The sequence below is a fragment of the Nomascus leucogenys genome, chromosome 4, assembly GCF_006542625.1.
Source record: "Nomascus leucogenys isolate Asia chromosome 4, Asia_NLE_v1, whole genome shotgun sequence".
NCBI lineage: Eukaryota > Metazoa > Chordata > Mammalia > Primates > Hylobatidae > Nomascus > Nomascus leucogenys.
The window spans coordinates 83,343,727-83,368,214 of record NC_044384.1 but is presented as its reverse complement, the minus strand read 5'-3'; the positions used below and the strand labels follow the sequence as shown (position 1 = coordinate 83,368,214).

At 51.3% G+C, this 24,488-nt stretch overlaps 2 protein-coding genes across 5 annotated transcripts in view; one reads left to right on the top strand and one right to left on the bottom strand.

The window, feature by feature from the left end:
* Positions 1 to 204: 204 nt before the first annotated feature.
* On the top strand, positions 205 to 10,169 carry C4H11orf95 (chromosome 4 C11orf95 homolog). The gene is made up of 5 exons (XM_030811002.1): positions 205 to 1,563; positions 3,743 to 4,237; positions 4,790 to 5,176; positions 5,446 to 6,000; positions 6,168 to 10,169. Exons 1-5 carry the CDS (start codon positions 1,425 to 1,427, stop codon positions 6,614 to 6,616), a joined length of 2,025 nt encoding a protein of 674 aa, XP_030666862.1. The 5' UTR covers positions 205 to 1,424; the 3' UTR covers positions 6,617 to 10,169.
* Positions 10,170 to 11,024: 855 nt separating this feature from the next.
* RTN3 (reticulon 3) overlaps positions 11,025 to 24,488 on the bottom strand; it is an 81,454-nt gene continuing 67,990 nt past the window's right edge. For 3 of the 4 annotated variants that reach the window (XM_012497028.2, XM_012497039.2, XM_030811000.1), the window contains 6 exons: positions 20,223 to 20,430; positions 18,195 to 18,333; positions 17,701 to 17,770; positions 16,823 to 16,869; positions 13,961 to 14,019; positions 11,582 to 11,946 (listed from right to left, as the gene is read on the bottom strand). In XM_012497028.2, coding sequence (XP_012352482.2) covers positions 11,901 to 11,946; positions 13,961 to 14,019; positions 16,823 to 16,869; positions 17,701 to 17,770; positions 18,195 to 18,333; positions 20,223 to 20,430 — 569 coding nt within the window. In that variant the 3' untranslated portion in view covers positions 11,582 to 11,900. Of the gene's footprint in view, positions 11,947 to 13,960; positions 14,020 to 16,822; positions 16,870 to 17,700; positions 17,771 to 18,194; positions 18,334 to 20,222; positions 20,431 to 24,488 lie in introns of all 4 variants that reach the window. The other variant, XM_012497044.2, reaches the window with a different exon arrangement.

The window sequence follows — 24,488 nt, the reverse complement described above, 5'->3', positions numbered from 1 at the left end:
CACAGGCAGTATCAGTCTTGCCCATTTTCTTCAGTGCTGTGTCCAGCGTCTGAAAGCATGCGGGCACACAGTAGGTGGTGACAAGCGGACGAACTGCCATCGGCGACCGCTGGGTAACTCCCCAGTGCAGGGAACAAAACCCGCCTCCAGACAAGAAGACCCTGCAGGCCTCCCGGAGGCACCCTGTAATTTGGATCTCCAGGAATCGCCTTTGTTGTGGGCGCCTAACCTCAGGCAAAGCGAGCACCTGCTCCTCCCGCCGATCCTCGCAGGAGGACCCCAGGCTGCTGCGCCCCGGCTGCCTCTCCCGGTCCCTGCGCTCCGCTTCTCCGGAGCTGGGGGACCGGGGGCGTCCCGGGACCCGCAGCCAGGGTCCGCCCAGCGCTTCCAAGCCGTGGTAACGCGCCTCCCCAGGTGCCCGACACCCCGCCCGGGGCCAGCATTCTTCGCTTCCTAGGGTCGGGCCGGGGGTCTGGGGCTGCGTCAAGGGCCTCGTCAGGCACCCCCAGGCCTGCGGGGGCAGGATCCTGAGTCACCGCCGCGCACGCCCTTTCCTCCCGGCTTCCATCCTGGGGCCACCTCCGCCCCGCAGGGTCGGGCCCCGGCGCAGTCGGCTCTCTGCGGGTCTGCTGTGCGCCCCTCTCCCCAGCCCGAGTCACTGCGGCCGCCGCCCCAACCCCTGGCTGGCTCGGGGGAGCCTCGCTTGTCCGCCCCTCCCATGAGAAGCCCGAGCTCTCAGCGCTCCCAGGCGGCTCCCGCGGGAGGGGGCGCGGCCGCCCCCACGGCTCCACCCTCTCCGCGGGGCCGCAGCCATCTGGGGCCCCTGCCAGTAGCGGCCGCTCCGGGGCCCGCACCGAGCTCGCGACCCGCTTGCGCGGCGGGAGGCAGCCCCGGGCAGGACTCCGGCCTCCCCAGCGGGCGCTCCCGGCGCTGAGATGCCCCGAGGGGGCGGTGGCCGCGAGCCGAGCCCGGGTGGAAGCGCGTCGCAGCGGACGCGGGCGCCCCTCGCCACCTCAGTGACCCTTTAGGAGCTGGGACCGGAGCCCCGGAGGCGGCGGTGCGGGCCCGTGGGGGCGGCGAGGTCCGTGCCCCTAGCGTCCGGAGCGGGCGCAGGCTGCTGAGCCTCGGCTGGGCTCGTTGCCTCCCGCCTTTCCCCCCAGCCCCCCGCGAGCTGGCAGAAGGAAATAGCGCGCGGCCCCTTTAAATTTACCCAGGAGCCCTTTAAGGAGCCCCAGGGGCCCCAGACAGGAATCCCCACCCCGGTCCAGCCCGCGCCGCCGAGCGAGCAGCCTGCCGTCCGTGCGGCCGGCCGCCCCGTGCATGCGCCCCGCGCCCCGGGGCCCCGCGCAGCGAGCGCTCTGCGCGGGCTGCTGCCGGCCCCGCGGCCCCGCGCCCCGCCGCCCCGGGGCCCCGCTCCGCAGCGCATGGAGCCCGGCGGGGACCACCGGAGCCGGAGCAGCGGCGGCAGGGGCGGCCCCGGGCCAGCAGTGGCCTCGGCACGGGGCCGACGGCTGCCGCCCGCCGGATCAAGCGGCAGCGCGGAGCCGGAGGAAGACGAAGGCGGTAAGAGCTGGGGCCGGCGGCCCAGGCGGGGGCCCCGGCGTGGGGGAAGGGAGGGCTGCGGCTCGGGGCCCCTCTCCGCCGCCGAACAAAGCGGGGGACGCGGGCAGGGCGGCCGGGGGCGCCACCTGGTGGGCGCGGAGCGCGGCTGCAGGGCTGGCGGGGTAGCCCCCCGCCCAGCTCCCGGGGTCGGCCCGCGGGGCTCGGGCGGCTCGCCTCCCCCTTAAAGGGCCCCGCGGCCGCCCGCAGCGCCCCGCCTTGGGGGCCAGGCCCGAGGGGCCCCACGGGGCAGGGCGCCACGGAGCGAGGCTGGTAGATTTGCGGCCCCCGCCCCTTTCTCTTTCAGACTCCCAGGTGGTCTGCCTAATCGGGCTGTCTCTTAAAAGTCCGCCCAGACCCTGGGTCCCCTTCGGGGGCTTTTCCCCAGCGGAGCTGAGCTCAGCTCCGAACTCTGCTGTTTTAAATCGGGCTGCTCCTCTCGTCTCGTGGCCTTGTGAGAGACATGCACCTTTTCTTTTCTCCCACGTTCTCCATAGGAAAGTGCATTGCTTGCGCCCCGGGGGCCCACACCGTCTTTTCCCACCGCGGGCAGTTTTTAAAGCGATGGGTTCGCCCACAAAGGCAGACACCCCTCCGGCCGGTGCATTCTCCCTTCCCTTCTTTTCAGAATTTTTTTTGCCCTAATTTGTCAGCTCTAGCGGAACCAACCAGTCCTCCTCGTTCGCTCTCAAAGGAGACTGTTTACTCATTTCCCGGCTGCAGGGTCACGCCTTAAGACCCTTGAAGGTTTCCTCCAGGCCAGGGAGACTGCCCGAATCTCCAGGCTCCCCTCCCGGTCTCTCCCCTCCCAGAAACGCCCCATCCCCTTTTGTTTTTAAAGAACCTCGGCTCCTCCCCCTTTTTCGGCTCTTAAAGGGCCAATCCACCTTAAACTAGCCTGGATCCAGCGCTGGAAGGATGCTTAGAGACCAGCCAGCTAGCCAGTGTTTTTGCAGACAAAGAAGCTCAGGCCCAGATGGCGGACATGACCTATCAAAGGTCACAGAGCAAGTTACCAGTGAAGCCAGGACTTGAACCCAGGCCTATGACTCCGAAGCCAGTGGATTCTATGGACCTACTTAAATAAAAACTAAAACAAACAAAAAAACTTCCACAAGGGTGACAGGAGCCCTTTCTGATCCTGTCTTTTGTTTTCCCAACCCTGTGATTCTCCACTGGGAGAATGACCAGAACCTGCCTGTGTGCCCAGGAGACCATGTTTCTAAATCAAGAGGGGTGGGAACTGTAGGGAGGGTAGGGGACTGCTCCAGGTGTCTGGCACAGGGAACGCCATTGGGTTAGTGGGGCCTCTCCAGTGCCCGCCCTTCTGACTGCTGGGCAGTGGCCGGCTCCCTGCCAGAGCAGCAAATAAAGCCCAGAAAGACTTAATGGGCTTCAGTGGATGGTGGCCACTCCCTGCCGCAGTGTCATTAGTTGCCACTCTGGTGGCCCTCCTGCCATCCCTTTACAGGGTCATTGGTTCCTCCAGAATCTGGGGAAGTTTCAGTCTCAGAAACTCCTTTCCCTGGAGATGTTGGCAGCTTTGTCTTGGGGATCCCTCCCATGTGGGGGCCTAGATTTGGGGAACTGACAATGCCTAGCCCATCCCCAAAATGGGACTCTCAGGAAGCTGTATTTGAAGCGTTACTGGAAAAAGGGAGAAGACCTGTGGGTGGGGCCCTCCTGGCGGGGGCCCCAGGTGGGTGGGTCCCGTGTGCAGCCCTGGCTGCAGACAGATGCCCCCTTTGTTTGTCTGGCCCCACTGCCTGCTCTGCTCCGGCTGGAACCGCCCTGGCCTGCTGCTCTCCTGGCTTTCTCCCTACAGCTCTTGTCCAGAAAGGGCACCTTACAGAGCTAGCTGGCTCCTTGGCCCTCACCTTATTTTTTAAAAAGTCAGAGCTATTTCCACAGTGCCCTGCGTCCTTTTGTTCTTGATCTCCTGTTAAAGGGTCCTTGCCCTTTGTAAAGGGCTAATGTTTTGGCTCCCGCTTCTCTTACATCCCTTTTATTGCTGTTGCCGTCCCTTTCCTGCGCCGGAACACCCCCTCCCCCAGCTCCCTTTCTCAGGGCTCACCATGGAAGCCCTCGCCTCTTTCCCTGGAAATCAGAGATTGAAAAACTGTCTCCCTTTCCCCTTCTTCAGGGCAAGATCTTCAGCTGGAAGGGGGTGCCTTGGGGTCCTGGGGGAGTGCCCCCCTGCCCTCCTCCAGGGCCAGGGGACCAGCATCTTCAGGCAGGAAATATTCAGACCACTGTGAGGCCCGGGCCTCGAGGCCTGGAAAGAGCCGCATCCCTGGCCGTGACCACCGGCGCTACTACCACGACCACTGGCGGCTGGAGTACCTGATGGACTTCAACCCTGCCCGGCACGGCATGGTGTGCATGGTGTGTGGCAGCTCCCTGGCCACCCTCAAGCTCAGCACCATCAAGCGCCACATCCGCCAAAAGCACCCCTACTCCTTGCATTGGAGTCCCCGGGAGAAGGAAGTCATCAGCAACAGCTGGGATGCACACCTGGGGCTGGGGGCCTGCGGAGAGGCCGAGGGCCTGGGGGTCCAGGGGGCTGAGGAGGAGGAGGAGGATGAAGAGGAGGAGGAGGAGGGGGCCGGTGTCCCACCTTGCCCGCCCAAGGGCCCAGGTAATGCAAATGCAGATTCTGTACAGGCAGGGGCCTGGGTGACCAGTGGGGCACAGTGGGCCAGCTGCTCTGCCAAGGAGCTGGTGTTCTTGAGCAAGGCACTGCTCCTCCTCTGGGTGGGGTCTGTTTATTGCCCTTCTTATACAAAGGTGGGGGAAGGACAGTGGGGTGAGAGGGTCTCCGATGTCCACGACAGCTTGGACATTCTGTGGTTTTTGAAGTATCAAAGAGAGAGGTTGGGTGACAGGCAGTGGAAAGGCTTGGAGTGGGGAGGCCTGGCTGGGGTGGGTGAGGGAAGCGGAGGGTGCTGGAGAGGTGTGGCTGACGGTGAAGGCCACGGACAGGGCTAGATTCTAGTCTAGGGGAGGTGTGGGTGGTGCTTGAAATGCTAGCAGAGGAGGGTTTAGGGAGTTAGGATTTCAGGAGAGAAGAAGAGAAGGGCAAAGGTTAGGCCTGGGGCCCAAGTGAGTGAGAGGCTTGTGGGAGACCTGGCTGTAGTGGGTGTGCTCCCGTGGGGCCAGCGTCTCAGTTCCTTCCCTCCAACCCTTTCAGGCAAAGCCCCAGCTGGTGGGGGCTGCCGGCGCCAGCGGCGAGGGGGCCCAGTGGCACCCCGGGCTCGGCGTCTGCGCCTCTCAGCCTCCCGGAGGGCCGGGGGCAGCAGGGGGCTGGGGGCCCGGCGCCTGGAGAGGAGGCTGAAGGAGTCCCTGCAGAACTGGTTCCGGGCCGAGTGTCTCATGGACTATGACCCGCGGGGGAACCGGCTGGTGTGCATGGCCTGTGGCCGGGCACTGCCCAGCCTGCACCTGGACGACATCCGTGCCCACGTGCTGGAGGTGCACCCTGGCTCCCTGGGGCTCAGCGGCCCCCAGCGCAGTGCCCTGCTGCAGGCCTGGGGGGACCAGCCCGAGGCGCTGTCTGAGCTCACCCAGTCCCCACCAGGTGCGAGGCCCATCCCAGGCTGAGACCCCCTCATATTGGGGCTCTGAAGTGGGGTCTGTGGCCAAAACTGGGAGGCAGGGACTTAGGGCTGAGGGCTGAAGGCCAGGAGCTGGCGCTCCACACACATACACTGCCCCCGCCCCCAGACAGAGACAGACTGGGGCCTCTAGCTTGGGGCTGGGGTGAGGAGCCAGCATGGACCCCTCTGTGTGGGCAAGGGCAACCCAGCCAGCAGGCTCAGCCCCTCTCCCTCACCCCTTCCCCAACAGGCGATGACCTCGCCCCCCAGGACCTGACCGGAAAGAGCCGGGACTCGGCCTCCGCTGCTGGAGCCCCCTCCTCTCAGGATCTCAGCCCCCCAGACGTAAAGGAAGAGGCTGGCTGGGTCCCTGAGAGGCCCGGGCCCGCAGAGGAGGAGGAGGAGCTGGAGGAGGGCGAGGGCGAGAGGGCGGGGGTCCCGGGCCGGTCGCCGCGGGGCCGCGCCCACCGCCGCCACCCCCAGGAGCGCTGGCGGCTGGAGTACCTCATGGAGCTGGACGGCGGCCGGCGCGGCCTGGTGTGCGGGGTGTGTGGGGGCGCGCTGGCCTCGCTCAAGATGAGCACCATCGAGCGCCACATCCGCCGGCGCCACCCGGGCTCCACGCGCCTCGGCGGGCCCGTCCAGGCCCTCATCGCCCGGGAGTGGAGCGAGAAGGCCGCCCACCTGCTGGCCCTGGGGCTGCCCCGCCCCGAGTCCCCCCAGGGCCCCGCCCCCCCCGGCACTGCCGCAGCCTCCGAGGAGGGGGGAGGGGACGAGGAGGAGGAGCCAGAGGAGGAGGAGTGGGGTGAGCGGTGGGGCCAGAGCAGGCGGAGAGGGAGAGCCGGGCAGCTGCTGGGGCAGAAGGGACTGGAGGATGGATAGAAGGGCAAAGATGGGGTGACCGGAGATGAGACGCGGGGCCCAGCCCGCTGCCCCCCGCCGTCGCCAATGCGGTCCTTTGTCCCTCCCTAGGCGACGTTCCGCTGTCCCCTGGAGCTCCTTTGGAGCGGCCTGTCGAAGAAGAGGAGGACGAAGAGGACGGCCAGGAGCCTGGGGGACTCGCCTTGCCGCCGCCGCCTCCCCCGCCGCCTCCCCCGCCCCGCAGCCGGGAGCAGCGGCGGAACTACCAGCCGCGCTGGCGGGGCGAGTACCTGATGGACTACGACGGCAGCCGGCGCGGCCTGGTGTGTATGGTGTGCGGGGGCGCGCTGGCCACGCTCAAGGTGAGCACCATCAAGCGCCACATCCTGCAGGTGCACCCCTTCTCCATGGACTTCACGCCTGAGGAGCGCCAGACCATCCTGGAGGCCTACGAGGAGGCGGCGCTGCGCTGCTACGGCCACGAGGGCTTCGGGCCGCCCGCCCCGGCGCCGCGTGACGGCGGCGCGGACCTCAAGTCTGGCGCTGTGTGTCGGGCGTAGCGGCCTAGCGGACCCCCGGGTCGGGTCGGGTCGGGTCGGATCGGCCCCGCCGCGCCCTGTGCTCGCCCGGCCCTCCGGCTGGGAGACCCTCGCGTCCGGTGTTAGCGCTTCCCGCGGCCACGCCCCCCGCTGGCCGGGCCGGGCGGAGACGGAGGATCGGGTGGGGCCACCGGCGTCCGTGCGGTGCCACTTGGGTCCCTGAGCCAGTAGGTGCGCTGCGGGAAGCGCACTGTCCCATCTGCCCGGAACCCTGCCCTCCCCGCGCAGGGCCCACGTTTTCCAAGAATCCAAAGCGGCCTCCAAGTGTTAGCGCCGAGCGCTCCCGGCCGCACCCCGCGAGGGGATCCTCCGCAGGCAGGTACTGGGGGCGCCGTCAGTCAGTATTAGGGCCGAAGGGGGCCCGTGCGGGCTCGGGCTCTGGCTGTGGCCCTGGCCCTGGCCCTGGCTGGGGGCCCAGTTCCCTGCAGCCTTGCACGCTGGCAGGCACGGCTCCCAGCTTGGGGGCTGCTGGCTGCCTTTCCCTAATTGGGATTCTCGGCCTCTCGGAGGCCCCGGCTGCGAACTGGGGCTTCCAGCGGGAGGCTGGGCCGCGGGCCTTGGGAGCCTTGCCGGAGTGGGAAGGCGCGTTGGACCGAGGGCGGGGCGATGCGCCCGGGGCCCGGGCTGGACCAGCTGCGCCTACCTCCCCGGCAGGCTCAGGGAGAACCGTGCGTCCGGGGGCCCTACCCTCCTCCCAGGCCGCTGCCACGCCCTCCAGGACAGATCTTGTAAAGGGATTAGCACTTTTTTTCCTTTGCTCCTCTTGCCCCGAGGTCCCCTGCTTACCCCTAAACTCAGAGTCAGGCGCCACCAAGTCCGTGGGAGCCCGGGGCACAGGCGGTCCCGGCAGTCAGCCTTCGATTCCCGCCCCATCCCCATCCCCGTTTGTCCGCGGTGGATGCGGCGTCCGTTCTCAACCCGCAGGGCCTGGGGCCGGGCCTCGGCCTCTTTTCCCCGTGGCAGCCCCAGGCCCTGTGGGGCAGGGATGGGGCCCCGCGATCTCCCAGGCAGGTCCGAGAGGGATGTGTAGATTCATTCTCCTGTGGAGAACAGGTGGCCCCGAGATCAGGCCCTTTTTTGCTCTTCGTATTTTATTTTGAAACTGTATTTAATGCTTTTATATGAAAGGGGGAGGGGCGGGGACGGAGCTGACCCAGTCACCCTTATGTGCAAATGTCTTATTTATTATGCGTGTATCAGAGATAAGCTGTGAGGTGGTGGAGGGAGGACCTGAAGGAAGGAGGAGCGAGGGCAGATGGGGGGACGGGGGGACCCCAACTAGCTGTGCTGATGTTACTCCCGCTGGGAGACTCCGGCCCCTACTGTCTGCTCTTTACAAAGCCAGGCTGCTGCAGGAACAGTTCCCGCGGTCCTAAAGGCGGGGAGGCTAGTGGGTGGAACTTGAGGGTTGGGTCTGGAGGAAGAGATGCCCTGGCAGCGGTGGCCAGCCCCTGCCTCGGGGTGGGAAATCAGAGAGCAAAGAGGAGGCCCCTCTTCTCATCCCTGACCCCCAGGCCAGAGCCCAGGAGTGCGAAAGCAGAGGGCAAAGAGAAGGCCCCTCCTCTCATCCCTGACCCCCAGGCCAGAGCCCAAGGTTCAAGTGCCTCAGGCCCAGTCCCCTTGACTCTTCCTGTTTGGGAGTTGGATTTTATACCACGGATTTTATAGCATTTTTATATAATTCAGGATTGTCAGAATTGGAAAGGGCCCTGGAGATCACTAGTACCACCCTCCTCACCTTCACAGATAGGTAAATTGGAGCCCAGGAACCAAGATGATCACACAGCCAGGTAGGGACAGTACAAAAACTAGAATGAAAATCCTAGCTCTCGACTCAAGTGTTCTTTGCACGATACCACGCTGCTTCCCAATTCGCTGGTCAGTTATTAAAATTTGTCAGGCCTGCCGAAGGATTGACATGCTGGGCAATGCAGGCCACCACGGTGGATCTGTGACTCCTGAAGGTGGCAAAGCCCTGCACACTGCCTTGGGATGAGCACACTGAGCTCTGCAGGGCCTCAGCTGGAAGGCGCCATCCAATCGCCCTTCCCCTCCCCAGCAGAACTCCAGAGGTGTGGCGGCTGCCTCAGGGCCCAAGGCCGCCTGGGCAGGGGGCTTTGTGCTTGTTGTTGTGGAGGCCACCAGGGATTCAGGAAGATCCTGAATGGGTTGTCAATTGACTGAAAAGTAAATTCCCAGTGAGTTTGAACCTCCACGGTTTTTGAGACAGTATTAAAAGCTTGAGAACGGAGATTATGGATGGCACCAGGCTGTGCACTGCCATTCTTTTACTTTCCTTCATCCATTTTTTTCAGATCCAGAGTTATTATCACCACTTTTTTTACCCTGCCCACTCCAAAACAGTAGGTAAATTGGGGCAACCAATTTATAATCACTCAAGCCCACTGCCAGAGTTCAGATAAGCCAGAGCAGAGGGGTTAGGTTTCCCCACCTCCATAGGCAGGGAGAGGCCTCAGAAGAGTGGACATCTTTACTGAGACAGCCCCACACACACCAGTGGCTCTCAAAGTGTGTCCCTGAGACCAGCAGCATCACCTTAGGATCTGCTAGAAATAAAAATTCTTGGGCCATACCCCAGGGTTACTGAATCAGAAACTTGGTTGGGGCCTAGCAGTCTGTTTTCATGAGCCCTCCATTGATCTTGATGCAGCTGAAGTGCTGGGCACCAGTGAAAGGGAAGGGCTGCGGTAGTGATTCCAGTGATTCCTGCTTTGATGGAAGTTATGGCCTCACAGGTTAGAGATTGCAAGTTGAGTTGGCCCTCTTGCCTAGGTGTGCCTCCTTGCCTTGGGATTCTGACATGAACAGGTGAAGTCTCTTCATGATTTTTTTTTTCTTTTTGTTAATGGTATGCTTGCTATTATGGCCAATATGTAAATGTTACTCTGAATACATATATACCATGTTACTTAGTGACATTATTCAAACATTTGTATGCGTATTTGTGAAATTGTTTGCATCAGTCATTTAAAAAATATTTCAGCCTAACTTTTCTAAGAGGTATGTTGAATACATTTTTAAAAGCCAGCTTAAGGGTCACAGCAGCCTTAGTTTAGGAGAAGAGCTAATCACAGGTGACCACTCAAGTTCTTTCAATGAAGACCTGATGATGTATTTAGTTCCCATTTTCCATGGTGATTGACTCAATTTAAGTGTATTGTGGCTGTATGTAATTTACAGGCTGCTTTACATTGCAGGCGGGAAAATATCCCAGGCTGGTGTGAGGCTGAACTGGGGTAAAAGACCCCCTGACCCCTCCTCATTCTTCTAAGGTCACCACCTCTTAGAGGGTCTCTTATTTTCTTTCAGAGATCAAACGCACAGTTATGCTCTACAACTAAATTCTGCAGTCTTGGGAATCCTTATGAGTACCAACTGTTAGTCACTTTTTAAAGTCCCCAAAGTGGAGTGAGGATAGGGGGAGTGGAAGCAGTGTTTGGTTCTTACTTTACCCAAACTGTGTATAAAGAATAAAGTTAGCAGAATGATGCCACAGTCATTGTTTGTGTTTTTTTTATTAATACCACATCAATTTGCAATTTTACAGGAACCAAGATTCAAGCTCCTTAGGTGCTACTGTATTTTTATGTTGCACGCACAGACACGTACACACAGTTTCATTAGTAATTTTTCATCTATAGGTTTTTCTTAAAAAAAAAAAAAAAAATCCTGTGTGGCACAAAGATCTCTTCAATTATCTAAACACAGCAGCAACAAAAGAAAAGAACTGGATGTGGCGCTTCCACTGCAGAAGGTCCTTTGGAGGGGAAGCCCAAAAAGACAATCACTGACTTCCTGGGAGGGCAGAGGATGAGGATGGAGAATGCACTTCCTACTAGGACATGAAACCAGTTAAAACACTCAAAGGGGGCTAAGAAAATAAGATGGAGTAAGGCAAGGGTACCTTTTACCCATCCAAATTCCTAACTAATTTTCCCAAAACACGTAGAAAGACAATTTCCTTCCACTACTTGTTGCAGCTGCCGTACTTTGGGACCATCAAATATCATAGCCCTTACTTTAAACTCACCAGTGCATATTCCCTCTGAACGATCATGACTGAGTGAGAACCTGAAGGAACCCACAGATGATCTTTCTTTCAAGTTCACTGAATTTCCATACTGAAGGTGAAGAAAAAAACTTGCCCCCAAATGGGAATCGGAGATTTGAATCTCGGGTAAAGATTAAGAAAAGAACAATTGGGGAAAGATCAAGAAAAAAAGGCTTTCTGTGTTTCACCTCTTGAGAATGTTCCCCCCACGGACTGAGATAGGATCACAATAACTCAATAACTGAGGAGCCCACATGCAGGTTATTTTTTTCTCTAACAAGTTTACAGCAGTGTACAGCAGTTACAGACATTTATTTTATAATAAGAAAAGTACAACCATATTTATTAAACTTAAGGTGAGGTGGGCAGGGGAGAGGGAGGAAAGCACATTCGGGAACGAGTTCTATAACGCTCAGAACTGGTGTCCAGTAACATAGAAACCACTTTCCCAAATGGCAGAGCCTTTCCTTCCCTGGGGATAGTGGCAGAGGGAGTGGCGGCCACCGCAGCATTCCTGCTGACTCCCTCTCAATCCCACTTTCCATTTCTATTTTTTATCAGATGGCATTCTTGACATCAAGAATTATCACTACCACCTGTAAGTTATTCATCAAGTTGAAAGTTAAATCATTAAAGAAAAGGAATATCAGGAGTAGCTGCTCACATTGTGGGGCAGGAAGATAGGATTTGAGGGCTGCAAAAAAAAAAAAACCAAGGAAGATACCACTCTCCTGTCCCCAAATAATTTTTTCATAAGTTAATCATTACTTCTTAAGGGCAAAACTATAATGGATAGCTGAGTAAGACCAGTGCTGAAAACTGGATAGAAGGACCCAGAGGTGTTCTATCTTTCATTTTCTCTTTACCTCCAATCTTTCCCCTTTCAAGCTACAGGTAAAGGCTCCACCACCATTAAGGTATTGACTTATCCTATGAATTTGATTCTTTCTTTCTTCTTCTGAGTTCTAAGATAGTTCTTTTTTCAGTCCATCAATTTTTGTGCTTGATACTGAGGGTTAAAGGGAAAGGATGGGAGAAAACACCAAATTAAAAAAAAAAGCTTGGAATGCAGGCTCAAGCTGACACTGAGTATGTTCCTTCATAGTACAAGTAATGACGTTATAACTATTAAATGGTGTTTTAGTAACTGTTGCATTTCTGGTTTCCATATACTTATTCTGCCTTTTTTTTGGCAATTCCAGGAAGTTTTGCTTGGATCCTATTGAGAAAAGGAGGGGAAAAAGAAAGAAAGTGAAAACGTTAGCATTTGCTCCAGGTTTTTATTTTAACTGTGATGCCAGAGGACAGTCCTGGACTTGCATAAGCAATGTGAAACGCATTCTCCCGGCTGGGAGCGGTGGCTCACGCGTGTAATCCCAGCACTTTGGGAGGCCGAGGCAGGCAGATCATGAGGTCAGGAGTTGAAGACCAGCCTGGCCAATATGGTGAAACCCTGTCTCTACTAAAAAATGCAAAAATTAGCCGGGCGCATTGGTGTGCACCTGTAATCCTGGCTACTTAGGAGGCTGAGGCAGGTGAATCCAGGATAATCGCTTGAACCCGGGAGGTGGAGGCTGCAGTGAGCAGAGATCGCACTACTGCACTCCAGCCTGGGTGACAGCGAGACTCCATCTCAAAAAAAAAAAAAAAAAAAAAAAAAAAAGAAAAATGTTAACAAATTCAAAGCGTTGGGTTTACAGTATTTGCTATGAATAATTCAAAATAAAAGCAGGGCTCATGCCTGTAATCTCAGCACTTTGTGAGGCCAAGGTAGGAGATCACTTGAGGCCAGAAGTTTAAGCCTGGTCTGGGCAACATAGTGAGACCCCCATCTCTATAAAAAATAAAAAATTTGCCAGGGCATGGCACATGCTTGTAGTGTCAGCTACTCAGGAGGTTGGGGTGGGAGGATCACTTGGGGCAAGGGAGGTCAAGGCTGCAGTGAACTTTCAGTTTGTGCCACTGCACTTCAACCTGGGTGACAGGGTGACAGAGTGAGACCCTGTCTCTAAAAAGAAAAAAAAAAAAAAAAAAAAAAAAGAAAAGAAAAAAACATATTATTGTCCTCTAGGTATGGGGGAAAAAAGTAAAAAGAAGAAAACAACTCTTTGATATAGGAAGTCATAAAGATGTTTATCAATATTTTATTTCCTGATTTAATTATTAATTGGTTTAAAAAAATGGGAACAGAGATTTGGCAATCTTAGAAAAGACAACGTTGATCCTTAAGTTACTTATTTACTAGAACTTTTGTTTCCGAGAGGGCTATGTTTGGCTTAAATGAATACATGTGAAAATAAATGAAGGTGGGGAAGCAACCAATAACTTTTTGTTTTTTTTGAGATGGAGTCTCACTGTCACCCAGGCTGGAGTGCAATGGCATGGTCTCTGCTCACTACAACCTCGCCTCCCAGGTTCAAGCGATTCTCCCTCCTCAGCCTCCTGAGTAGCCGGGACTACAATTGCATGCCATCACACCTGGCTAATTTTTGTATTTTTAGTACAGATGGGGTTTCACTATGTTGGCCAGGCTGGTCTCGAACTCCTGACCTCGTGATCCACCTGCCTTGGCCTCCCAAAGTCTTGGGATTACAGGCATGAGCCACTGTACCCAGCCTGCAACCAAGAACATTTAAAAGCCAGTTCAAAAAGGCAGAGTAGCCTATGGTCCTTGCTACTGGAGAAGCTGAGGTGAGAGGATCACCTGAGCCAGGAGGTCGAGGCTGCACTTCAGCCTGGGTGACAGAGCAAGACCCTGTCTCCAAAAAATTCCACTGATCTTTTTTTTTCCATTGATCCTCTTGTCTCAGCCTCTCCAGTGGCTGGGACTAAAGGCATGTGCTACCATGCACAGCTAATTTTTTATTCTTAGTAGAGACAAGGCCTAGCTATGTTGCCCAGGCTGGTCTTGAACTCCTGGGCTCAGGCAATCCTCCCGTCTTGGCCTCCCAAAGCACTGGCATTACAGGTGTGAGTCAAAATGCCTGGCCTGTTGATAATTTTTAATCTAAGATACAAAGGTCCAGAAGGCAGGGCCAAAAAAGATATAAAGGATTTTTTTCCCTTTTTACAGAAGCAGCTATAATAATTTCTAGTAAAATGAAACTATTAACCAAGGTTTTTATCAAAATGAAAATTACTTTCCATGGCATCAGCATTTTGTACAAGGGACTAAAGATAATTGGGGGGAAGGAAGCATACCTCATGATGACGTGGTCTCTAAATGTACTTACTTTTCAACAATTGACTTGGTCTGATCTCGGGCGATGCCAACATAGTGATCAATCTGGGTCTTTAAGGAAGGAAAATAAATTCAGTTGTGGTAACATACAGATCATCAATTTTCCTGAAGGCACCGCTCTTTTGTCTAGTTTAACCATTTTTTAAACACTACTGACCAGTCTAGAAAATGAAAATACCCAGTTTTTAAAAGTGTTTTTTTTTTTTTTGAGACGGAGCCTTGCTCTCACCCAGGCTGGAGTGCAGTGGCGCTATCTCGGCTCACTGCAAGCTCCACCTCCCGGGTTCACGCCATTCTCCTGCCTCAGCCTCCCGAGTAGCTGGGACTACGGGCGCCCGCCACCATGCCTGGCTAATTTTTTATATTTTTAGTAGAGACAGGGTTTCACCGTGTTAGCCAGGATGGTCTCGATCTCCTGACCTCGTGATCCACCCACCTCGGCCCCCCAAAGTGCTGGGATTACAGGCGTCAGCCACTGTGCCTGGCCTTTTTTTTTTTTTGAGACGGAGTTTTGTTCTTGTTGTCCAGGCTGAAGTGCAATGGTGTGATCTCAGCTCACCAAAACCTCCACCTCCTGGGTTTAAACAATTCTCCTGCGTCAGCCTCCCAAGTAGCTGGGATTACAGGCATGCGCCACCACACCTGGCTAATTTTGTATTTTTAGTAGAGACAGGGTTTCTTCATGTTGGTCAGGCTCGTCTTGAACTCCCGACCTCAGGCAATCCACCTGCCTCGGCCTCCCAAAGTGCTGGGATTACAGACATAAGCCACCACACCCAGCCTTAAAAGTATTTTTAAAACCTCTGGTTTTAGAATCCAAATTACACCATAAACACCCCACACTTTGTTAAAGTTAAAAAATCACTCATCTTTTGCAGAGGTTAAGTCTTACTTGGTATTTTCGTTAGAGACACTGGAGTATATAACAGTTTCCAATTACTAGAAACTGTGTGTCTGATATATTTTCTGTGATCATATTGTTATGGCTCTTGTGTAACACTAATTCACTTAATACCAAAAAGCCAGAAAGTCTCTTGATGGATGACTTAATCCATAAAGAATAATCTCATAGCATCTGGTATACTTGGTACACATCATCCAATAATACAAACACCTCTTCACACGATGGATTACCTGAATAACCTAGAGTTTAAAGTTTCCTTTTAGACACCTGACTTTTATTCATCTAAGCATTTTTTTTTTTTTTTTTTTGAGACGGAGTCTCGCTCTGTCGCCTAGGCTGGAGTGCAGTGGTGCGATCTCGGCTCACTGCAAGCTCCACCTCCCGGGTTCACGCCATTCTCCTGCCTCAGCCTCTCTGAGTAGCTGGGACTGACTACAGACGCCCGCCACCACGCCTGGCTAATTTTTTGTATTTTTAGTAGAGACGGGGTTTCACCGTGGTCTCAATCTCCCATCTAAGAGTTTTATTTATTTATTTTTTTTTTTGAGATGGAGTCTTGCTCTGTCACCCAGGTTGGAGTGCAGTGGCGCAATCTCGGCTCACTGCAACCTCCACCTCTCAGGTTAAAGCAATTCTCCTGCCTCAGCCTCCTGAGCAGCTGGGACCACAGGCGCCCACCACCACACTCCGCTAATTTTTTTATATTTTTAGTAGAGATGGGGTTTCACTGTGTTAGCCAGGATGGTCTCGATCTCCTGACCTTGTGATCCGCCGCCCACCTCAGCCTCCCGAAGTGCTGGGATTACAGGCGTGAGCCACTGTGCCCGGCCCCACACTGGGCTAATTTTTATATTTTTAGTAGAGATGAAGTTTTACCATGTTGGCCAGGCTGGTCTCGAACTCCTGACCTCAAGTGATCTGCCTGCCTCGGCCCCCCAAAGTGTTAGGATTATAGGCGTGAGACTGCTCCTGGCCTTTTTGAGACAGGTTTCACTCCCATCACCCAGGCTGGAGTGCAATGGCACGATCTTGGCTCACTGCAACCTCTGCCTCCCGGGCTCAAGTAGACTCTCCTATCTTAGACTAGAGGTACAGGCCACTACATCCGGCTATTTTTTTCAGAGACAAAGTTTTGCCAGGTTGCCCAGGCTGGTCTTGAGCTCCTGGGCTCAAGGGATTCTCCTGCTTCAGCATCTCAAAGTGCTGGGATTACAGGCATGAGCCACCACCCCTGGCCTAAGCATTTTTTCAACTTACTACTTTTGCATAGAAAATATATCCACATGATTAAAAACTCAAAAGGCACACAAGTATAAAAAGGAAGTTTCTCTAGACTGGATTAAGAAAATGTGGCACATATACACCATGGAATACTATGCAGCCATAAAAAATGATGAGTTCATGTCCTTTGTAGGGACATGGATGAAACTGGAAACCATCATTCTCAGTAAACTATCGCAAGGACAGAAAACCAAACACCGCATGTTCTCACGCATAGGTGGGAATTGAACAATGAGAACTCATGGACACAGGAAGGGGAACATCACACTCCAGGGACTGTTGTGGGGTGGGGGGAGGGGAGAGGGACAGCATTAGGAGATATACCTAATGCTAAATGACGAGTTAATGGGTGCAGCAAAACAACATGGCACATGGATACATATGTAACAAACCTGCACATTGTGCACATGTACCCTAAAACCTAAAGTATAATAATAAAAAAAAAAAAAAAAAGGAAGTTTCTCTTTCCTAGTCATCTCTCTCCTAAATATCCAGTTTCTCTCCTTGGAGGAAACTACTACCACCAGTTTCTTATAGCACTTGACTCACAAAATTAGACTGTAGAAATAGTTATAAAAAGACTGCTCTGAACATTCAATGTCTCAAAAATGAACTAAAACTAGTCATACATCAACTGGCACATTTGATTTGGAACAGATAAATGCTTACCTTGTACTTCTCATAGACAATCGGGACACTGAAAATAAGCAGTTCAGCTGTAAGACAGAATCACGGGACATGGCAAGTGTATATGAGAGACAGCCACATCTTAAGAGTCAGAGTAACATATACATTTTTCCTCACAAAATACAGGAAAACACAGGTATTCCTCAAAATGAGAAATCCTGGTTAGCACTCCCAATGAAGACAGCTAATTTAAGGTAGTGTTAAAACAAAACAAAAAACAAAACAAAAAAAACCTCTTCAGGTGTACAGGCTACCTTCTTTGTACCACAAATAACAATTTCCAAATTACCAAAATGGTTTCTGTAAATAAGATCCCCGTATTTAAACCAAATCTAGACAACTGTCCTTTACTTCCAGCTGTTTTGATATTTCTTTTTTTTTGAGGCGGAGTCTCACTCTCTCGCCCAGGCTGGAGTGCAGTGGCACGATCTCCGCTCACTGCAAGCTCCGCCTCCCGGGTTCACGCCATTCTCCTGCCTCAGCCTCCCGAGTAGCTGGGACTACAGGCGCCCGCCACTGCGCCCGGCTAATTTTTTGTATTTTTAGTAGAGACGGGGTTTCACCATCTAGCCAGGATGGTCTCGATCTCCTGACCTCGTGATCCACCCGCCTCGGCCTCCCAAAGTGCTGGGATTACAGGCGTGAGCCACCGTGCCCGGCCTGATATTTCTTAATTTATAACTGAGACCATTTCATAAACCTGTGACCACAAACTCCGGTTCCTCCAGTGCCTACTCCCAGGTCTCTATGGGTCAAGACTGGGCAATGAAGAATGAGTAGGGCCATGCTGGGCATTCTCTTCACTCTTATTCTTACAAAGTACTTCAAAGAGCATGGGCACATTCTCCTTGCCACCTTACCAAGAATTAGAAGGGTGATTCCGTTAAAAACAGCACCAACATAGGTCATCAGCCACATGAAGACAGCCAGCTGTGAAGGCCAATATCAAAAGTTAAGCAGGAATAACCGTAAGGCAAAATTCACATTAACTGATGTCATTCTCCTCCAGCTAATTAAGTCTGCATAAATTTAGTGATGTGTGACATGGATAATTTCCAAATGAAGGTTCCCTACTTGTGTTATACATCTGAAGGTATGTGAGTGAAGTCTGTAGTTTTCTGAGGTCCAAAGACTGAAACTGCACTGCTGCCAATTATATCACCTCTCTTCTGATGTTTGTTCCCCAGCAGAAGGCTACACCTTTCTCTAGTGACTCCTATCCCATTATAGAATGACTGAGCTAAGCATACATTCATTTTTGTCTGATAAAATCCTATGTACTGTTTTTCCTCCGAATTATAACCCAGTCCCTGCTTTTTCTGTTTCACCACCAAGAGCTGCAGAAACAACTAACCTTCAAGGAGTCAACCAGATCTTCTACCAGAAAGAGACGAATAATGAGTTTCAGGGCCCTGTTGATGTGCACCATGGCAGCATTCATGTAATTATGGAAAGCTTCTGAGGACAGAGTAATGTCTACGTCCAGGTAGGCTCTTCCAGAAGAAGAAACAACAGTCATACATTTGACATGGAAGAAGATTTTGTTAGCGTAGTAGTTACTGAGAATGTAAAATTGTTTCCCAGGGTGCATTTTAGAACCTGTAGGAGCATTTTTTTGTTGTCATCAGGTGGGGTGGAGACACACTGTCATTTAGTGGGCAAAGGCAAATATGCCAGATGTCTGCAAAGCATGGGACAGTCATGCACAGTAAAAAACTGACCTATGTTCTACTACCTCACTGGATATTCATGAAGGTGAATCCACTTATAAATAAGAGCCCAGAACACAGAAAAACAAGGTACTTTTTTTTTTTTTTTTAGCAGTTTTAACATATCCTGAAGTTTCTAAAACTATATTTTGTTTATGCTAAAATTTTGCTGTTTAAAAAAAAAAATTTTGGAAAACCACATTTGTATTTGTAATTAAGAGCCCAGAACACATAAAAACAGAGTACTGGGTTTTCTTTAGCAGTTTTTTTCTGAGACGGTGTTTTGCTCAGTTGCCCAGGTTGGAGTGCAATGGCACAATTTCGGCTCACTGCAAACTCCATCTCCCGGGTTCAAGATATTCTCCTGCCTCAGCGTCCTGAATAGCTGGGATTACAGGCACCTGCCACCTCACCCAGCTAATTTTCATATTTTTAGTAAAGATTAGGTTTCACCATGTTGGCCAGGCTAGTCTTGAACTCCTGACCTCAAGCGATCTGCCTGCCTCAGCTTCCCAAAGTTCTAGGACTACAGGCGTTAAGTTACCGCGCCTGAACTGCAATAAAATTTTTAATGCCACATATAGTTGTAAGTTATTCCTTCTATTTCCACTAAGAGAAAATACAAGGAGCACAGGTGCGGCCAGAAACCTGTTCTGTTGTAGTCCTGAGAGGTCACAGCAGGGTCTCCTTCTCTATGAAAAAAGAGCTTTCAAAAAACTGTCATTTGCTCATGTTAAAGTCAACATTGTTTATGGGGTAAGATTTTCAAGAGGAAAGTGTGAAGAAAACATTTGTTAAAGTTACAGCACAATCAAAAAAGCTAGAAATTGTATACTAGAAATGTAGTCAGAAGATCTACTGACTTCATTAAGACCTCCAGCGTTAAGAAAACTAGTAAGAGATAAGGAGGAAATCAGTAATAAACCAAGAATAAAAACACTGAGTTCTGATATTACCAACAGCACAGACTCAACAAGATTTGAAAGTCATGTCAAGTCTTACCTATGTGGGGGATTAAACATGCACTTGGAACCCCATCTAACCGAGCGCTGCTCTAGGTGCTCTGCTTTCCCTGCCCTGCTTAAGAATTTAGAGTCGCTGGGCACGGTGGCTCATGCCTGTAATCCCAGCACTTTGGGAGGCTGAGGTGGGCGGATCACCTGAGCTCAGAAGTTCAAGACCAGCCTGACCAACATGGAGAAACCCCGTATCTAGTAAAAATACAAAATTAGCTGGGGCATAGTGGCACATGCCTGTAATCCCAGCTACTCAGGAGGCTGAGGCAGGAGAATAGCTTGCACTGGGAGGCAGAGGTTGCGGTAAGCTGAGATTGCGCCACTGTACTCCAGCCTGGGCGGCAAGAGCAATATCCGTCTCAAAAAAAAAAAAAGAAAAGAATTTAGAGTCTAGAGTCTTCTTTGAAGGACTCCCTTCAAGGACTCCCTCTTTGAACTTCAAGTATGAGCCTCTAATTTGTCAAAAAGTTCTTGGCTTCTAACTTGGCCACTTCTTAAGGTGATTTCAAGGTCTCTAGGGGATGCTTCATGCCACAAATCAGCAGCATTAGGCCCCATAATTCTTGATTTTTAGTCAGGTCTGAGTTTTAGACCTATCAGCTTCAGTGAACCCTTCCAACTAAAATGTAGAATGTTGCTTTTAAGACTTCAACTCACTTGAATGGATGGCCTTCTTCTGACTTCTGTACAGCTTGGATGACGGACTTGTAGATCCTGAAGCTGATGGTGACAGACAGAAGAGCCAGGATGAGGTAAGAAACCACACTGATGACACTGAAAGCTGCCAGGGAAAGCAGCATGATCAGCGTGGTGCCAAAGACAAACCCAGTCTTCTTCACATCTCTCCAGAAAATCAGATCGTGCACTGACAAAAGAAAAGGGAATATAAGTTATAAGAAACATCCATAGCTACTATGTCTTGCATACCTGTGAAGCCTCACATTAGCACACAAATACAGGTATGTCCCACTTTAAGATAATCTGATTTTGTTTTTTTAAAGAGATGGGGTCTCACTATGTTGCCCAGGCTGGCCTGGAACTCTGGGCTCAAGTGATCCTCCTGCCTTCACCTCCTGAGTAGCTGGACTACAGGTGTGTGCCACTGTACCTGGTTCTAAGAGAATCTTATAAATGAAAATCAAATTATGTCAGGGGTGATAACTGATGAGGCAAAAGGTTCTTCTGCTACACTGATTAGGTTTCAGGATAGGATTATAAAAATTTAAGAGCTTATTTCAGCTATGGAAATACACCGGGGTAAAGTGCCATTTACCTTAAATATTTTGGCAGAAAGGATGATAAAGCAGGTGTGGCAAAATCTTGCTGTTAACTAAATTATGCAAACCAGGCTTATAAATGAGTTGGGTGAACAGACTATAAAACCAAAGCTAATTTTGCCCCAGTGTATAAATTGGGGCAGGGGCAAAGAAAGTGGCAAATAAAAATAGACCAAGCACTATTAGTGCTAGTTACAAAGAAACACCAGTCTCGATGTTAATCTGAAAAGAATTCAGGAAGGATTATGTATAGGGGACCATATAATTATCCAAGCCACAATACCTCCTCCTCCCTTTTTTGAGACAGCATCTCACTCTGTCACCCAGGCTGGAGAGCAGTGGCACTATCATTACTCACTGCAGCCTTTAACTCCTGGGTTCAAGCAAACCTCCTACCTCAGCCTCTGAGTAGCTAGGACTACAGGTATGTGCCACCATGTCCAGGTACTTTTTATCTTTTTTGTAGAGACAGGGTCTCAATATGTTGCCAGGCTAGTCTCGAACTCCTGATTTCAAGCAATCCTCCTGCTGTGGCCTCCCACAGTGCTGTGATTACAGGCATGAGCCACCATGCCTGGCCAAGCCGCAGTACTCTTAAAAAAAGTGAGTGGGGGCTGGGCATGGTGGCTCACGCCTGTAATCCTAGCACTTTGGGAGGCCAAGGCGGGTGGATCACCTGAGGTCAGGAGTTCGAGACCAACCTGGCCAACATGGCGAAAAGCCAGTCTCTACTAAAATACAAAAATTAGCTGGGCATGGTGGTACGCGCCTGTAGTCCCAGCTACTCAGGAGGCTGAGATAGGAGAATCGCTTGAACCCGGGAAGCGGAGGCTGCAGTAAGCCAAGATCGTGCCATTGCATTCCAGCCTGGGTGACAGAGCAAAACTCCGTCTCAAAAAAAAAAAAAAAAAAAAAAAAAGTAAGTGGGGCTGGCAGTGCGCAGGGGCTCACACCTGTAATTCCTGCACTTTGGGAGGCCGAGGTAGGTGGATCACTTGAGGCCAGGAGCTCAAGACCAGACTGGCCAACATGGTGAGACCCCTGTCTCTACTAAAAATACAAAAAATACCTGGGCATGGTGGTGCACGCTTGTAATCTCAGCTACTCGGGAGGCTGAGGCACAAGAAATCACTTGAACCTGGGAGGCGGAGGTTGCAGTGAGCCAACATCGTGCCACTGCACTCCAGCCTAGGTGACAGAATGAGACTGTTTAAAAAAAAAAAAAAGTGAGTGGGGCACTATTAATAATTATGTCAGGAAATGAGTTTAAGTAGAAGTATTTCGATTTTCCCAGTTTGGAAGTCCCCAACTGTAAGATCCAGTTGCCCAGGATGGTCCTGGTTTAAAGACACCTCCAACTCTCTGAGTGGCAGCTGCCGGCAATCACCTCCAATCTAGCAGTGACATTACTTTTTTTTTTTTTTGAGACAGAGTCAGGGTTTCACCGTATTGGCCAGGCTGGTCTCGAACTCCTGACCTCTAGTGATCTGCCCGCCTCGGCATCCCAAAGTGTTGGGATTACAGGCATAAGCCTCTGCACGTGGCCGCCATTACCTTTTGCATTTCTGTCTATGAAGGCTAATTTCACCATGAATAGCTAGAGGACGTTCCTCTCAGCCACTCTCTGCTCTCAAAAAAGAGCAAGGGCTTTGGAGTTGGAGAGACATGAGTTTGAGTCCTGGTAATTTCTCACTATATTACTTTAACCTTTCCAAGCCTCCATTTCCTCATCTGAAAAATGAAGAAAATGAAATCTACTTCCTAGAGTTTAAGGAATAAAGAAGGCTAAGACACTGTAAATGACATGCAGTAAATACTTTAACCATCATTCAAATAAGGTTAGATGAAAAGACTGATTTGCGATAAAATGAACCTGGGTGTGATTCAAGTTGTCTTGAGGGTACCTAGTTCTTCCCCACATTTCAGAGAGCTATACAGCTCTCTTCTGAAACCATTTCTTTGAAGACTAACGTTCCTAGAGCCAAAGAACCTTAACTTGAAATCAGTAAAACACTAAAAATATGCTGATTGTATATAAGAAGTAATCACTGGTTCAAAGAGTCTGGCTAAGGGATGCAACTTACTAGGAGAAAGAGAAGGTATTACAACTCCTGATGGGAACCCGAGAGTCCCAGATAGTGATGCTGCAAAGGAGACAAAGAATTGGGAAGCAACTCAGGCTCACTTGATGAACTAAGAGATTGAACAGAAGAACTTAATAGAATGCTGCCTACTTAAGAGTGAATTCCTATAAGTAGGAGAATTCCTATAGTCAGAGTTCAAGTATACACATGCTAGAGTTCATATAACTACAAGAACAGTTTCAACACAGAAGGCTGAGAGGGCCAACGTCATCAGTAGTAGAACAAACAGATACCATATGCCTCCAGACATAGTGCACGCACTGAGAAAGACACAACATCACTTCTATGGTATTCTCGCCCAAAACATGTAACCTCCATCTAATCAGAAAACACCAGACCAACCCAGATTGAGAAATATTCTACAAAACAACTGGCGTGTAGTCTTCAAAAATGTCAGTGGTGTGAAAGAGAAAGGCTGAGGAACTTACTTCTTTTAATCTTAATTCTCAGATTAAAGGACAGTAAGGAAACAGGATGAGACACAAAGTGTGATCCTAGACTGGACTCTGGAAAAGGGGTAAACACAGCTATAAAGACATCATTGGTACAACTGACAAAATTTAAATGTTGACTATGTAATTGACAAAAGTACTGTTATCAATGTCTAATTTCCTAAATTACTGTTAAACTTCCTTAACAGCCAGGCGCGGTGGCTCACACCTGTAGTAATCCCAGCACTTTGGGAGGCCGAGGCAGGCAGATCACGAGGTCAGGACATCGAGATCATCCTGGCTAACACGGTGAAACCCCGTCTCTACTAAAAATACAAAACATTAGCCGGGCATGGTGGCGGGTGCCCGTAGTCCCAGCTACTCGGGAGGCTGAGGCAGGAGACTGGTGTGGACCCAGGAGGCAGAGCTTGCAGTGAGCCAAGATCGCGCCACTGCACTCTAGCCTGGGCAACAGAGCGAGACTCCGTCTCAAAAAAAACAAAAAACAAAAAGCAAAATTTCCTTAACAATAACTTTCGTTGGTTACGTAAAACAAACAAAGATGTTTTGTTCAATGGAAACACACTCCAAAGTAGGGGTAAAGAGGCAGAACGTTTGCAATCAGCTCTCAAATGGTTCAGGAAAAAAACATCTATCTATACTGAGAGGGAGGGGGTGATAACGCATATGTGGCCAAATGTTAACAACTGGTGAACTAGAGTGAAGATTATACGGGAGTTCCTTGTAGCACAATTGTAATTCTTCTATACATTCAAAATATTTGAAAGACAGGAAGAGAAAACTTATAGAATAAGGCTGGGACCCAGAGAGAAAAGGACCTTGATGTATCAGAGAAGGAAAAGGGATAAAGACGACACGTGCCTAGATGCAAATCAGAAGTGTCTACACCTTTAGGCCGGGTGTGGTGGGTCACTCCTGTAATCCCAGCACTTTGGAAGGCCAAGGTGGGTGGATCACTTGCGGTTAGGAGTTCGAAACCAGCCTGGCCAACATGGTGAAACCTTGTCTCTACTAAAAATACAAAAATTAGCCAGGCACGGTGGCGCGTGC

Coding starts and splice junctions, on each gene's coding strand:
- C4H11orf95 (XM_030811002.1), top strand. CDS start 1,425: ATGGAGCCCGGCGGGGACCACCGGAGCCGGAGCAGCGGCGGCAGGGGC. Junction 1,564..3,742: donor GCCGGAGGAAGACGAAGGCG/GTAAGAGCTGGG, acceptor CCCCTTCTTCAG/GGCAAGATCTTCAGCTGGAA. Junction 4,238..4,789: donor TTGCCCGCCCAAGGGCCCAG/GTAATGCAAATG, acceptor CAACCCTTTCAG/GCAAAGCCCCAGCTGGTGGG.